The following is a 16,387-nucleotide window of genomic DNA, read 5'->3' on the forward strand; positions in this document are numbered from 1 at the left end:
TGACCCAAAATTCCCATCATGGTCTTCTGATTGCAAAAATAGTGATTTTTTCCCCCAATAAATCACAGTTAGTGCACTTACTCAGTGAAGATTTATTTTTATTCAAACGTGTCTCAAGAGAATGTGGGAAGATGGACTTTTGTCTTTACTTCTGATGGGGAATCTTGGGACCCTAGAGACCTGGAAAGTACTCATTCAAATGAAGACTGAAGCCACAGATGATATGTGGCTCAGGTATAAAAAAATCTGCAAGAAAGGAGTCTGAGGTATAGTGTTGTCCCCTTCTTGCCTCTTTACAGGATAACTATTATAGAGGTGGTTTGTGAGCAGGTGAGTAAGTGGTCAAAACTAGTAAATACATCCTAGAGGCAACTAAGATCTTTGAGTTTAATTAAGCAAACTTCTAGAAATGAGTTGGGGCATGAATATCCATTCCAGGGACAAGTAAAGACATAAGGTGTTATGTTAAGCCCTTTGGGAGATATAAAGGAGTGAAGATTATTTTTTTTCCCATGATCACCTTATGATACATTTTATGTATGACTTGATTATATATCAGTGCTCTTTAGAGCTTCTACACTTATTCACTGAAGCTGCTGCAGGTAAGAAGTCTTTGAAATCTCTTCAGGCTATTAAACATTCTTTGGAAAGACCTTAATGAGGTAAAACATTCAGCCTTGTGTGTGGATTAGCTGTGGGTCTCTCTCTCAATCCATCTCTTCATCTCCCCAATCCAGGCTCAGACTCAACAGTAACAAAACAATGGAAAATCAGACCAATACCTATGAGTTCCTCCTCCTGGCCTTCTCCAGTCACCAAGAACTCCTGTTCCCACTGTTCCTAGCCCTATACCTGGCAGCTCTCCTAGGAAACCTGTTGATCCTTGTTGCTGTTGGCTCAGACCCACGCCTTCATACACCCATGTACGTGTTCCTGGTCAACCTGTCCCTGGCAGATCTGTGCTTCACCTCTGCTACAATGCCCAGGCTCCTCTATGCCCTGCTAACAGGGGACCAGACCATCACTCATTCAGCTTGCCTGTCCCAAGTCTTCTTTTTCCAGATGGCAGGCAATGTGGACAGCTATGTGTTAGCTGCCATGGCATGGGACCGATATGTAGCCATATGCAAACCACTGCACTATACTACTGTGGTGACCCTGCCACGATGTATGTTGCTGCTGGGGGCTGTGTGGGTGGGCACAGCCCTGCATTCTCTTCTTCACACAGCCCTCCTTGCTCGTCTCACCTTCTGTAGCAATCATGCTCTCCCATATTTCTTCTGTGATATCCATCCTTTGTTACATCTTGCCTGCTCTGACACCTCCCTCAACTACATGATGGTTATAGTTGAGGGTGGCCTTGTAATCATTGTGCCTTTGGTTTGCATTATGGCATCTTATGTCTTCATTGGAGCCGCTGTTTGTCAGGTTCGAGCCCCTGGGGGTTTCCACAAGGCATTTTCCACTTGTGGATCCCATCTAATGGTTGTTGTTCTTTTCTATGGAACTGTAGTGGCTGTCTACCTGAAGCCCTCAAGCCAGGCTGAGGGCCAAAAGGAAGACCGAGATCTCGTGGCCACAGTCATGTTCTCTGTGGTGGCTCCAACACTAAACCCCTACATCTATAGTCTGCAGAACCGAGAAATCAAAGCAGCTTTGGCAAAGGTGTTTACCGGGAGTTAGGGTTAGGGTCTCGGTTAGCAAATGGCCAGTGTAGGATCCCTGCTGGAGTTAGCCTTCCCTTTTTCTCTCTCATCTATTCATTTTCTCAGTGGTCAGACAACAATAGACTTACACAGACATATTCACATACTCAAGTTAGACATTTTTATGCAATGGAAGCAATTTTATTTCAGGCTTGGGAACAGAGTGAGAAAGAATCAATATCTAGAACTATAACTGCTTCTACTAGTCTCCCTCAAGATCCTTCAGTTTTGAGTGCCTCTTCCCAACCTTAAATTTTATCCTCTTCTTGTCATCAGTTCTCTTCTCTCTAGCTCCAGAAGGTCATCTCTTCATATTTGCTTCTACCTCAGCCTGAAGTGATCTTGTGTAGGAATGAACTGTATGACCTTACTAGAGGCAGGAAGGATCATGCCAGATTTCTACTTGATACAAAGCTTTCTAATAAGATAGTTACCTGTGACCCATTAAGCATCTTCATCCTGAATTGCTACTTGAGATATGTTTAATATTTATATTTTAAGGATCTTTCTTAGGACTTGGTGCCCTCACAATTTTCTATCCCACTTCTCTGGACAGTAAAGCAACAGCACACATACACACAGATTTGAGCTGGGCATCTTCCTGCAACATAAGTTACTTTATATCAACCTTGAAGAACTGAATAGAGGGTTCCTGAAATGTGTCAAACAAAGAAAAATTAGAGAAGTGATCTCTTTCATTAATCCCATCTTCTCTATTCCTACTGCCACTACCCTAGTTGAGATAGTTTCTCAGGCATTGAATGGCCAAGACAACATGTAGTCTAGAATGATAATTTGGGTATTTAGAAATCTAGAACATCAGAAGGTTGAAGATACTTCAGATGTTAAATTGTCCTACCCCAAACCCTGGTTAGGTCAACCATTGTCTCCAGAATGCTCTCAACAAAAACTCACACACTCTACACTCAAAGGTCTCCAGGCAAAAGGAACTCATTATTTATTGATTTTTATTTATTTATTTATTTATTTTTTGGAGAATTCTACAAATACCTGGTAAATTAATGAAAGAACAATGAATGAATGAAGCTGCAGTTTCACACTGGGGACCATAAGGAATCCCACATCATTGGTATCAAGATTACCAAAATCCTTCAATACAAGTCATGAACAAGACAAAGAAACTTGAATTCTTTGGGAGTAGCCAATAGTACTTGTACAAAACTAAATATAAACAGGAAGTATTTTTTAATACCCAAGGTGAGAGTCACAAAACTTCAGAGTTGTAAAGGAATTTAGACATCATTTAGTATGTCACTCTCTCATTTTACTTATGAGGAAACTGAGGTCCAGGGAGGTTTTGAGACTTTGCCAAGATCTCAGCTAGTTAATGTAAGACCTGGGGCTACAAATAAGTTTACTTGTTCCCAGTCCAAGACTCCATCCAGGACACTACAAGATTGCTAAGTATCAATGGATATCTACATTTTTCTAGCAGAAAGAAAAAATGCATAAGAAATCAATTTTTTTTTCTTAATGAAAGGAAACTGGGTATAAACAAGGATTTTCAGGGAATAAAATTAAGAACTGAAAATGATCAACTGAAAAGAGCTGAGAAGTTCTTAAATTCTCTCAATCCAATGGACCAGATTTAAGAAGCAGTCTATTTCCTTCTCTTTTTTGGGAAAGGAAGATCTTCCTGTACACTTTCCTGATATAGGTGAGGTCAAAAGTAGTAACTCAAGAATAATGACTCAATGTTAGTCATTGCACAACGTGGCTGTTAGTATGTATGATGTTCTCTTTGTTCTGCCCTCTTCACTCAGCATCAGTCCATTCAAGTCTTTGCAGGTTTTTCTGAAGTCTGCCTACTCATCTTTTTTTTTGTGTGTGTGAGGCATTTGGGGTTAAGTGACTTGCCCAGAGGCACACAGCTTGTAAGTGTTATGTGTCTAAGGCTGGATTTGAACTCAGGTCCTCATGACTCCAAGGCCAGTGCTCTATCCACTGTGCTACCTAGCTGCCCCTACTCATCATTTCTTATAGCGCAGAAGTATTCCATTACATTCATATCACAACTTGTTCAGCCATTCCCTAATTGATGGGCATCCCCTCAATTTCCAATTCTTTGCCACTACAAAAAGAGCTGCTATAAATATTTTTGTAAATGTGGGTTCTTTTCCCATTTGTATGATCTCTTTGGGATATAGCCTGGAAGTGCTATTGCTGGGTCAAATGGTTAGCCCTTCTCAGCAATGCAAAGATCTAAGACATCTCCAAAGTCTCGTGATGGAAAATGCTGTCCACATCCAAAGAAAGAACTATGGAGTTTGAATGTAGATTGAAGAATACTATTTACTATTTTTTTCTTCTGTTTTGTTTTGTTTCCTCTTTCTGATGGTTCCTCCTATTGGTTCTAATTCTTCCTTACAACATCACTAATGTGAAAATATGTTTAATAGGAATGTATATGTATAGCCTAATCAGATTATGAAACATCTTGGGGAAGGAAGGAGGGAAGGAGGAGGAGAAAAATTTTAAACTCAGAAGCTTATGGAATGATTATTGATAAATCAAAATAAATTAACAAAAAAAGAATAATGACTCAAGTAGTAGCTCTAGACAGAGTGACACACTCTGCCTTTTCAGGTGGTCAATGAGATGGAAATTGTTTCATATGACTAAATCTTTTTCTCTAAGAGTAGGGCTAAGAATTGAATCATTTAAGAAGTGTTAGAAATAAGACTATAGAGAAATAAAGCTTTCTAGTTAAAAACAAAACTAAGCTCAGAGTGAGTGAAGAATCGTTTATTTTTCTGGTTCTTGGGAGAACTGGGCAAAACCTCTCCAAAGAGATCACACTGAGTACAGAAGGGAGAAAAGGTTTTATACTGTTAGAATGCTGTGACTCCTCCCTTCCAGGCCCAGATTGGTCTGTTCCTTTCCAGGTTCCAGTCTTACAAGTCCACCCATCTCACGTCCCCTCGACATGCCCCACTCCCATCCCTCATCATCCAAAAGCCCATGCCTTTTGTCCTACTTAGGGCTAGTTAAAACCAGTTCTCCTCTCTAGAACTTTGGGGCCTTTCTCATTGGTTTGCCCCTTTAAGGTTTTGCAGGCTCATTAAGACAATGTAACTTGTTATTAACAAATTCTCTTGCTGATGCTGTAAGATGTCAAAGGTTATCTTAAATTGTGGGAGCATGATACCTTGTCCCTTACATGAGTAAGAGAGTCACAGCTTTATATCCATTGTACTCCCTCTTTTTTAAAAAATAAGAATATTATTAAAATAAAATAATAATATTTTAATAAAAATAAAATAATAATAATAATAAATTGTTTTTTAAAACAATAATAGACACATAAATAATAATTTAAAATAATAATAGAGATATGGATTGAACCTATGATTTAATTGGCATCAGAAACTCTCTGAATGAGGAAACTCCTACCAGCAAAGGCTGAAACTTTCTCTGCAGCATAGAGTCAGAGAAATGAGAGCTTCAGTGACTTGCCTGAAGTCACACTGCCAGAATATGTCAGAGGTATGAGTTGAACCCAGGTCTTCCTGGTTCCTATTGTGCTATTATTATGCGTGATAATACTAATTTTTATTAAAATGATTATAATTTTGGTCATGCTCCTTCAATACTTCAGCATATCAGAAATTGAAATACTCACAGTCACATTTTACACAATTTCCAAGTCTTTTTGTAAAGTTCAAATGCATCAAACTGTCACAAGATCTCTCACACCTACTCACATCATCCCACCTACTGTCATTATCATGTAAGAAGCCCTGGAACCCTGGCTTCTCTCTACTGTTTCTGACTGATAGTCCATGTCACAATTGCTTAACTTGGGCTCTACCAAACACATACTGCCTTTGTACCCAATACAGAATCAACTTTATGGATCTTGAATTAGAGACCTTCCTGAGCTCACACTCCAAAAAGGGAAATGGGTCTTAGTCTCTGAATGCAAAAGCATTGACTGCTTACAAATGTATTTAGTCATCAGTACCTACTTCTCAGGTCCTTGAGCTTTTTCATTTGATTGAACTTTCTCAATGAAAAAAGACAGCCACAGGCACACATTAGGAAGCATTCACTCATCCTACAACCACATATTAAGTACCTACAATATACCAAGCTCTGTATTTAAATGAAAACACAAATGAAACAGCTCCTGCCCTCAGAGCTTACATTTTGTGGTTGAAGGGAGACAAAATGAACAATACAGGTAAGTAGTTTGTGTTTACAGAGTAAATACAAACTAATTTCTTTAAAGTGAAGTGCTAATGAGTGAGAGGAATCAGGATAGACCCCTATAGTCACTGGCATTTGGCTGAGATTTGAATGAAACTATAAACTTCACAAAACATGAAGAAAAATAAAATTCTAGGCATAACAGGACAGTCAGTGCAAAAGCATGAAGATTGGAAATGTTATTCATTCTTCCTTATATGTATACACCAATAAAGTCATATGTATATATCTTACATGTATACACCAACTAACCTGTTACACACAAAATTCTCACATACGGTACTTTGAAAAAGTGCTTGGTTAATATAGTCCCATCTGGGCCATGAAAATTGTTGCATGAATTTTCTTTAGGTCATTGATTAGCCATTGTCAATTAAGGCAGCACAAAACAAAGACAATCAGTCAATCAACATTTACTAAGCACCTACTATGTTCCAGGTACTGTGAGAAGCACTGAGAATACAAAGAGAAGCAAAAGGTATGCTGCTGTAAATGTGTCCTATAGTTCAGGTAGGGATCATAGCAAAAATCGCAAATGTGGAACAAAATGGAATTAGTTATGTCAGTTCTTAACAGACCATTCTTACCTCTTAAAAATCCACTTGAGTTTTTAAAAACATTTGTTATTCATTTATTTAAAATTCCTTTTTTAAAAATTTCAAGTTTCAAATTCTCCCTTCCTTTTACGTCTTCTCCCCTGAGAAGATGAAAAATATGCCATCAATTATACATGTGAAATTATGCAAATCAAAGATCCATATTAGCCACAATGTGCAAAAAAGCAAGAAGAATGGTGACAAAACTATACTTGAATTTTCACTCAGAGTTCATCAGCTCTTTCTCTGGAGGTAAAGGGCATTTTTCATTGTGAGTCTTTTGGAATTTTCTTAGATCATTGCATTGATCACAACAGCTAAGTCTTTCATAGTTGATCATCATTATTATGTTGCTGTTGCTGTGTACAATGATCTCCTGGTTCTCCTCATTTCACATTGCATAACCGTAGGTCTTCCCGTGTTTTCCTGAAACCATCCCACTTGTTATTTATAGGACAATAATATTCTATCACAATCATATGCCCCAATTTGTTCAATCAATCTCCAATTCTCAATTCTTTGCTACCAAAAAAGAGTTGCTATGAATATTTGTGTACATATAGGTCCTTTTTTTTTATCTCTTTGGTGTGCAGATATAGTAGTAAGATTGATAGATCATACGATATGCATAGCTTTATTGCACTTTGAGCATAGTTCCAAATTGTTCTCTAGAATGTTCACAACTCCACCAACAATTAAATAATGTACCTATTTTCCTTCATCCCTTCCAGCATTTGTCATTTCTAATAGGCATGAGGTGTTAACCTCAGAGTTATTCTAGTTTCAATTTTTCTAAATAATAGTGATTTAGAGCATTTTTTCATATTTCTATGGATAGCTTTGATTTCTCCTTCTGAAAACCACGTGTTCATATCCCGTGGTGTTATTTCAATGAGGGAATAGCTCTTATTTTTATAAATTTGACTCAGTTCTATACTCATTATATATTTGAGAAAAAAGGCTTTTATCAGAGAAACTTGCTATAAATTTTTACTATTTCTTCATTATCTATAGTACCTTTTCCTAAATATAGTTTCCATGATTATCTATTTTAATTCTTTTTTTTTGCTTTTACTTTATCTGAGATCATGATTACTACCCTTCTTTTTTTCCCCCTTCATCTGAAGCATAATAGATTCTGCTCTATCACCTTAATTTTATTCTGTTTCTATTTTTTTCTGTTTCAAGTGTGTCTCTTATAAATAACATATTGTTGGATTCTGGTTTCTAATCCATTCTTCCTTAAAAATATACTTTTAACAACATTTATTGTGCAATGTGCTCTGTCAAGGGTAGAATGTTCTGAACATAATACTTCACATAATAAAGCCCAAGAATGAATTCATTTTCTTGAGTTTAACATCCCCTAACTTTTCCTAGTATGATTCACATGAATTTTTTATTTTGAACGTTTTATCGATTTTTTTTTTGCTTTTATGTTGTAGTGAAATCTTTCACTTCTTGAGAGAACTTTGAACAAAAGAAAATAGTTAATTAATACAGTGCCCAAACCTCCCAGGGTTGTTGTGAGTATTAAATAAGATACTATTTAAATAGTACTGAGCACAGTGCCTTCCACATAATAGTTGCTTATTATTTTTTTTCCTTTCCTTCCTGTTTTTTTTCTTCCAAGAACCATTTCTAATGAGAAGCTGTAATGGCCATCAAATGCATTTTCATAAAGTAGAAGACTTTAAAAGTTGGGAATTTGAAGGAAATATTTCTAAATATACAATATGCAATTATGATGCAGTTTAATTGTGGCTTCCCTGGAACTTATTTTCTTGGCAAGTTCCCTAGGTCACCATCAGGTGCCAATTTGTCCAGTGACAAAGCTAATATGTGTCATAGGCAAAATTTGCACCCAGTAACTGCACCCATGATCAATTATGTCATGCATTCCTTTCTTAGACTGAAATTAATAATACATGTATTAATTTAGAATCCAGCCTCATTGTAAGTTTGTGTATGTGTATATGTGTGTACGCAAGTGTGCAAGTGTGTGTGTGTGTGTGTGTGTGTGTGTGTGTGTGCTTAAAAGCTTCAAGGGTTGCAGAGAGAAGAAGTATACTTTAGAAGACAGAGAATCTATCTTAGGGTTAAGAAAACTTGAGTGTGGTCCTGCCTATATCACATTCTGGCCATGTGAATCAGACACCTGGAGTAATCTTTACAGTGCCCTAGGTAATACTCTAAGAGTATAGTGGCAGAGCACATGCCAATCTGCATCACTAGAGTGAGTCTCCTTACCCAGAGCTTCCTTTTTGTTTTTCAGTTGTTTTTAAGTCAGATTCGACTCTGTGAACAAATGGGGGATTTTCTTGGCAAAGATGTTAAAGTGATTTGCTATTTCTTTCTCTAGCTCATTCTACAGATGAATAAATCAAGGCAAACAGGGTTAAATGACTTGCCCAGGGTCATACAACTTGTAAGGGTGTTAGGCCAGATTTGAACTCAGGAAGATGAATCTTTTCGACTCCAGGCCTGACATTCTATCCACTGTGTCACATAAAGGAAGTAGACAAGGTTTTTGATACTTAATTTAGTGACTACCCAAATGATTCATGGTGCTGGGTCAGCTCTTCCTAGAATCATATTTTCATATGGCCCCCACGAAATTATTCTGGGTCTGTTTTTTCCATGCTCTCCCTTTCCTATGTTTCATCCTTTCACAGCTTAAGATAATAATAAGCTATTATCATGAAAATTGTAGAATCACAGATTCAGAATTCAATTAAATTTGACAAATGTTTATCAATTTACTATTATTAAAAAGTTACCTTACAGAGCATCTAATCCAAGCTCCCATTCAGAACTACAATTTATTCCAAGTCTAATAAATGGTCAAATAATCTCTCCTTCAACTTTTTAAGTTCAGCACGTCCCAACATAGTCCATTCCATTGTTGGGACAGTTCTAATGGTTCTAGAGATCTTCAAACAAGATTGGAATGTATCCCTTTTAATTATTGGACCTAATTCTTCCTTCTGCAAAACAGAAAGCTCCCACCTCCAGAATCACTAATTCCCTTTGCTTTTCACTCCTTCAGTGTCCTACATAATGAATTGTTTTTCTGTGAAGACAATCTTAAAAGATTATGATTCCTTAGATTGAGATATTTAAAGGGGAAAGATACAAGTCTAATAAATCTCAATGTCATTCTTAAAACAATATTGCTGTCACTGTATACAATGTTCACTTGGTTCTGCTCGCTCCCCTCTTCATCTTTTCATACCTTTTCATGCCTTTCTAAGGTCATTGATACCATCATCTCTTATAGCATAGTGGTATTCCTTCACAGCCATACATCACAACTCATTCAGCCATTCCCTAATTGATGAGGATCTCTGCAGTTTCCAGTTCTTTACCACCACAAAGACAACTGTTATAAACATTCCATTCACATTAAAAGTTATAATTTCTAAAAAAGAGGAACTTGTACTTATTTATTGAGTGGCATGACACCAGAATGAATCTGTCTTTTCTAATGTAACAAGGGACTATCTTTCTGCTTGGATTTTTATTACTAACTCTTAGCAGAGTTCCTAACAAGTAGTAAGGGCTTAATAAATGCTTCTTGATTTGACATTATTATAATTCAGAATAAATCTGTGAAAGGATTTTTCCATACATTGTTATAAGCCAAGGCAGGGAGAAACACCAGTTGGCGGAAATAGATGTATATCTGTATGGGGCAAATGGGTTTCAGAGTATGAGTCATTTTCCACACTGTGCATAGTATAAGGAAAATGCATGATCATGCTAGATTCATAACCAGACAGCCCATGGCCTTGGAGGTATCTCGTTGTACTTCAGGGACTTGAGGGACAGTATATGCTGCCATGAAATCCTGGGTCCCAACTGAAGATGTTTGGGGGTGTCTGGTGTTTTCATGTTCTTTTTAATGAAGCCTCAGGGGAGATAAGGGCATGGTAATGGGACACTGAGAGTGAAGGTAGAAAACATTGACAGAAAGGCCCTTGAGAATAACAGAAGGAACTATAGGGCCCCTCAGTCCCCATCCAATTCTAGTGCCAACTCCAATGATTGGCCCTTTAAATATTCCCATTCTGCCTCATTCTCTCCACTTCATCTCTAACCTCTAATCTTTGAAAAGCTGCAGGCTTGGGGATAATATTTTGAAACAGATTTATCTATGTGGATTGGAACCAAGGTAGGAGTCACCAACTGAACATTTATTGAAAATCAGTAAGTACTTTGCTAAAGTGAGTGAAGTTTAGATGCCTGAGGCTGGAGTAGCATAGAGAGGTGTCTGAGTGTCTAGAAGTTCTTTTCAAAAGTGATTTAGATTTGGGCCTATCCTATGACAGCAGAATGTTGAGGGACAGAATTGCAAATCTTCTCTAGCAATGAGATGAAATGACACTTCCTTTGCTTGAAATATGTGTTGGGATTGGAGAGGCGTTAGAAATAGTCTGGGAAGCTCAATCATAGGGCTGAAGTAGAGTATTAGTACCAGGGACCCCCTGGGGGAGAGAGGTCTAGGGATCAAAATAAATGACATTTTTCCAACTGTTGTTTTAGTTTTCCTGTCCTTCATTCCAAAGGCAGATACATACTGAAGATATAACATGTCTTTAAAAAGAAGTGAGAAGGTGCTTTTCTGATCAATCCACATCTTAGTTTCAAATTGTTCTTACAGACAGCATGTGAACTTAGTGGCTTAATCTTCTGTCTCCTATCAATTAATTTAATTTTTTAAAAAAATTATTAAGTCTATACAATTTCAAAGTTTAGGAAGCTACATAGGACAATAATTAGGCAAAAATTTCTTTTTTAAAATTTATGTAATCTTCAATTCACGGAACACAACAAGCATTACCATAACACAGCACAATAAAAAGATGATTGCCCACGAAACTGCCATTCTACCATGTATAACTTGCTATTCCCTCCAAATATACAACAACGTTATAATGTAAATTACATTTTTCCCTTTTTATCTTCCCTTCCCACCCTCCATCCTAGATATGGCTGTCATTAGACCCAAATAAGTAAAGATGTGTTAAATTATTCTATACATACTTCTATTTATCAGTTCTTTCTGTGGATGCAAACAGCACCTTTCTTCACATGGCCCTTATTTTTAATTTGTGTATTTATAATAGCCAAAATGACTTAGTCACTCAAAGTCATTCTTAAGACAGTATTGCTGTCACTGTATACAATGTTCACTTGGTTCTGCTCACTCCCCTCTTCATCTTTTCATACCTTTCCATGCCTTTCTAAAGTCATTGGTATCATCAACTCTTATAGCATAGTAGTATTCCTTCACAGCCATACATCACAACTCATTCAGCCATTCCCTAACTGATGAGGATCTCTGCAATTTCCAGTTCTTTACCACCACAAAGAGAACTGTTATAAACATTCACATTCAAAGTTATAATTTCTATTTGTGAATTTCTCTCCATCTTATTTTTACTCACTATATTCTTTCTCAGCTTGTTTTCACTCTATCCCTGTTACCTTATCTTCTCCCCCCCACCCTCCCTCCCTGCACTTCAGCCACCTCTCCAAGCATCCCCTCATCCTCTCCTTCCACCCCTATCTCAATCCACACACCTCTCTAAAAGACCCTCCTCCAACCTGTCCCCCAGTTTTCTCAGCTTTCTACACATTCAGAAGACTTCTACACCCTTCCAGATGTACATGTTGTTTATTCTTCAACCCAGATGAGAGTAAGGTTCCAACATTACCAGACCCCCATTCCTACCTGCTTCCACTGTATTAGTTCTTCCTTTTATGCCCCATTGTTGTAATATAGTTGTTCCCTTTTACCTTTCCCTACCAAATTTTGTTTTTCAGAATAGCCCCATCATATACAACTCAGCCCCAACCTTTCTTTTAAACTACCTTAGTAATGACAACAGTTTTAAGAATACCAATTATGTATATATGTGGGTATATGTGTGTGTGCATGCTTTGTAATTAGTCTTCAATGTTTTCCTTGTATTTCTTCTGGATCTTTTATATTGAATTTTCCATTAAGTTTTGGTCTTTTTGTTACAATCACCTGAAAGTCTTTCAGTTTATCAAATGTCTTTTTTTTTTCATTCAGGATTATACTCAACCTTGCTGTATAAGTTTTTCTTGGATATAACCCAAGCTCTTTTGCTCTTTAAAATATAATATTCCAAGGCCTACAGTCTTTTAGAGTAGGTCTTGTGAAATCTTGTCCGTATTTCCAGAGTATTTAAATTGTTTCTTTGTTTTTTTCTTGTTGCTTGCAGTATTTTCTCCTTAGCCAGAGAGTTTTTAAACTTGGCTATGACATTCCTGGAAGTTTTCCCCCTGGGATTTCTTTCAGGTGGTGAATGGTAGATTTTTTTTTCTATTTCTACTTTACCCTTGTTCTAGAATTTCAGGGCAGTCTTCATAACTTCTTGGAATATTGTATCCAGATTCTTTTTTTGATCATAACTTTCAGGTAGTCTGAAAATCCTCATATTGTCTGTCCTTCACCTGTTCTACAAATCAGTTGTTTTTCTAATGAGATCCTTCAGAATTCTCTTCTATTTTAATTTGAAAATGGTTTCTTATAATGTCATTCAATTACACTTGCCTAATTCTAGTTTTCAGGTAGTTATTTTCTTCCTTAAGATTTTTGACCTCTTTTTTTTCAAAGGGTTAACTTTCTTTTCATAATTTTCTTGGATTGTTTCTATTTTTTCCCTAATTTTTCCCTCAATGTCTCTTATTTGATTTTTTAAATTCCTTTTTAATTTCTTCCAATAATTCTTTTGGGGTTTGTGACCATTTGATGCTATAAAGTACTATAATAAGTACTGGAGATGATACAAGGTATGGGAAAGATACGTTTTGCCTTTACATTTTGCCTAGTAGAGGGATGTAGCATATTTGGTAAATAAAATAGATCAATTATCTTTTATTTTCTCAATATGAATACTACTCATAACAAAAGCAGTCACAATTCTACCATTTGGTAGACAGTCTTTGGGAGCTGCTAAACTGAAAAATTAACCACTCTGTGACTGTCTTTTTTCTGAGCCTCTCTCAACTTAGGCTGGTCCTCATACAATCCTAGGTTTTACTGCATAAAGCCTAAGGCTCAATTTCATAGTAATTCTACCCTTGGGATTATAGTCATTAAATATAAGCCCCCAGTGAAAATGGCCCCAGTAAGAGAAAAAATACTCTTTAACAGTATGGTTGGGATCCCAGGCCTGCGCTAGGAAAGACCATTCTCTTCCTTATGGCTACCAATGTTGTCCCTTATTCTCATGCTCCTAATGGAAGAACTTAAGGAAACATAAGGACAGAGTCAACCATAGGTATTTATGAGAGATAATAGAAGATCAGTCAGTTTCAGCTTTTAACAGACTAAAAAGACATGATTAGGATTGGATGCCAGTTGAATCCCTCAGCAATAAGGCAGGGGGAGGGGAGTGAGGAATACCAGTTCTTCAGTTCCTCAGTGTCTTTTTTATCTTTGGCTTTCTTGCTGCTGGTGCAAGCACCTATGACAATAGACACAGTTTCATACCTTACTACTTCTTCCTTTCATTGTTGCCTTTCCTGGTCTTCCTTGGAGGATTAGGTCTGAGGAAGGGAGTTACCAGATGCTACCATCCTACTTCTGATTAAGGGAAAGCATCACTACCTCCTTTCATTGCCCATCCAGAATTCCTGGAAAATCCGCCTGCCCAAGCATGTAGTCCGGCTCATGGGTTGTTTCTTCTCTTCTGTCACTGAGAAGAGATAAAAGTCCCAAGGTCTTTAGAGACTTAGTCCCCCTTGCCAGAGTTCAGCCATCACCAGAAGAGCTCTTACACTAAGAAAAGAGACATACACCTAGGACCCATACTTGAAGCTTATATTAACTGAGTGATTGGTTCTGCTGGAATACCCACCTTCTGCACCTTATCTTCTTTTATATTCAGAGAGGACCAAAATGACATCATGATGTCAGGGTCAACGTACAGTCCAACTGTGACTGATCAGAACACTATATGAACACTTGGGATGAAGATGTCTCTAAATTTTAAAATGATAAAATAATGAAATAGTAAAATGGTATCAGTGATATCTTTTGACTTGAGCATAAATTGGATTTAAGTAAGGCAGAATTGCATGAAGTTGTCAGCCTCACTCTCTCTTCCAGAGTCACCAGAATCCATGGGAAAAAGAAAGAAAAAAGTCTGTGTGGTAGGTATGTAAAGATGCATCACTTAAATGAAATCTAAAAGTTATGTTCGCATTCATTAAAAAAAAAAACCATCACCAATTATAGATTAACTCATATATTTTGTAGGTCAGATTATGAAGGAAAATGTTATCTATATTCTGACTCATATAAGAAGTATGAGTGGTTTTTTTTATTTATGCTGTTAGTAGTTAGAATTTTTAACAATTCAAACAACAATGAACTTGTTGAACAATCAAAGAACAAACATTTATTAAGCATCTACTATGTACCAGTAACTATGCTATGTGCAGGGGATACAACAAGAGACAAAAGACAGTCCCTGCCCTCAAGGAACTTACAGTCTAATGGGGAAGACAACATGCAGACAGATATACATAAATCAAGCTATATAGAAGATAAATAGGAAATAATTAACAGAGGGAAGACACTAGAATTAAGAGTGGTTGGGGAAGGCTTCCAGTAAAAGATGGGATTTAGTTGAGACTTAAAGAAGCCAGGGAGATCAGTAGGTAAAAGCAGATCAGGGAGAGCATTCCAGGCATGTGGGACAGCCAAAGAAAATGCCTGGACATCAGAGATGAAGTGTTTTGTTCTTGGAACAGCCAGGAGGCCAGTGTCACTGGACTGAAGAGTACATGTTGGGGAGCAAGGTGTAAGAAGATGGGAATGTAAGAGGGAGCTAGGTTATGAAGGACCCAGAGGATTTTGTGTTTGATCCTGAAGTTGATAGGGACCACTAGAATTTATTAAGTAGCGGCTGATGTGTTTGGACCTGCACTTTAGGGAACTCACTTTAGTGCCTGAATGAAGGATGGATTGGGGTGGGGGAGAAAGACTTGAGACGGGCTATAATAATAGTTCAGGGATCAGCTGATGATGAGTGGCACCACAGTGTGGCAGTGTCAGAGGAGGGAAGAGGGCATATTTGAGAGATGTCAAAAAGGTGAAATCAATGGGCTTTGGCAACAGATTGGTTTAGGGAGTGCAGGGGGATGTGAGAGAGTGAGGAATCCAGGATGACTCCTAGGTTGCAAGCCTGAGAAACTGGGAGAATAGCATTTTCCTCTGGAGTAATGGGGCTGGTAGGAGAAGGGGAAGGTTCAGGGGGAAAGATGAGTTCCTAACTTTGTACCTAATTCTACTTGATAAACTGTGATGATGATTATTATTATTATTAATGATTATTAATTATGATGATGATGTATTGATATTTATATAATTATAAATTCATGGATTCATGAAAGCCATCTATTAAGAATTACTATATTCCAAGCTCTAGGGCAAGAATAGAAGGCAGAGATAGAGCACTTACCCTTAGGTAGCTTAGATTCTAATGAGCAGAGACAGAATATAAAAGGGAATGGTGACCATAGAATGGTGTTTTGGTCTGGGAAGTTCCAGGAATTGGTTGAAGTAGTTGTGTGCATTATTTTCCTAACTATGCTTATATTACTTTGCATTGATTTGTGTAAGTCTTTCCTTAATTCTCTGTATTCATAGTATTTGTTGTTTTTAAAATTAATTAATTAATTAATTAAATGAGTTTAAGTTTTGAACATTAGCCTTTATAAGATTTTGAGTTTTAAATTCTCCCCTTCATTTTCCCCTGCACAAAACATCATGCAATCTGATATAGGCTACACACATATGATCATATTAAACAT

The 16,387-nt window shown here is 37.2% G+C and overlaps 1 protein-coding gene across 1 annotated transcript; it reads left to right on the forward strand.

Moving 5' to 3' along the window:
* Positions 1-762: 762 nt before the first annotated feature.
* On the forward strand, positions 763-1,683 carry LOC110193258 (olfactory receptor 1f45-like). Its single transcript, XM_020964933.1, has one exon. It carries the CDS (start codon positions 763-765, stop codon positions 1,681-1,683), a length of 921 nt encoding a protein of 306 aa, XP_020820592.1.
* Positions 1,684-16,387: the final 14,704 nt, after the last annotated feature.

The sequence above is a fragment of the Phascolarctos cinereus genome, unplaced genomic scaffold (genome assembly GCF_003287225.1).
Source record: "Phascolarctos cinereus isolate Bilbo 61053 unplaced genomic scaffold, phaCin_HiC Scaffold_2;HRSCAF=192, whole genome shotgun sequence".
Lineage (NCBI taxonomy): Eukaryota > Metazoa > Chordata > Mammalia > Diprotodontia > Phascolarctidae > Phascolarctos > Phascolarctos cinereus.

What these genes read in the sequence shown, in the direction of transcription:
- LOC110193258 (XM_020964933.1), top strand. Translation starts at nt 763, where the DNA reads ATGGAAAATCAGACCAATACCTATGAGTTCCTCCTCCTGGCCTTCTCC.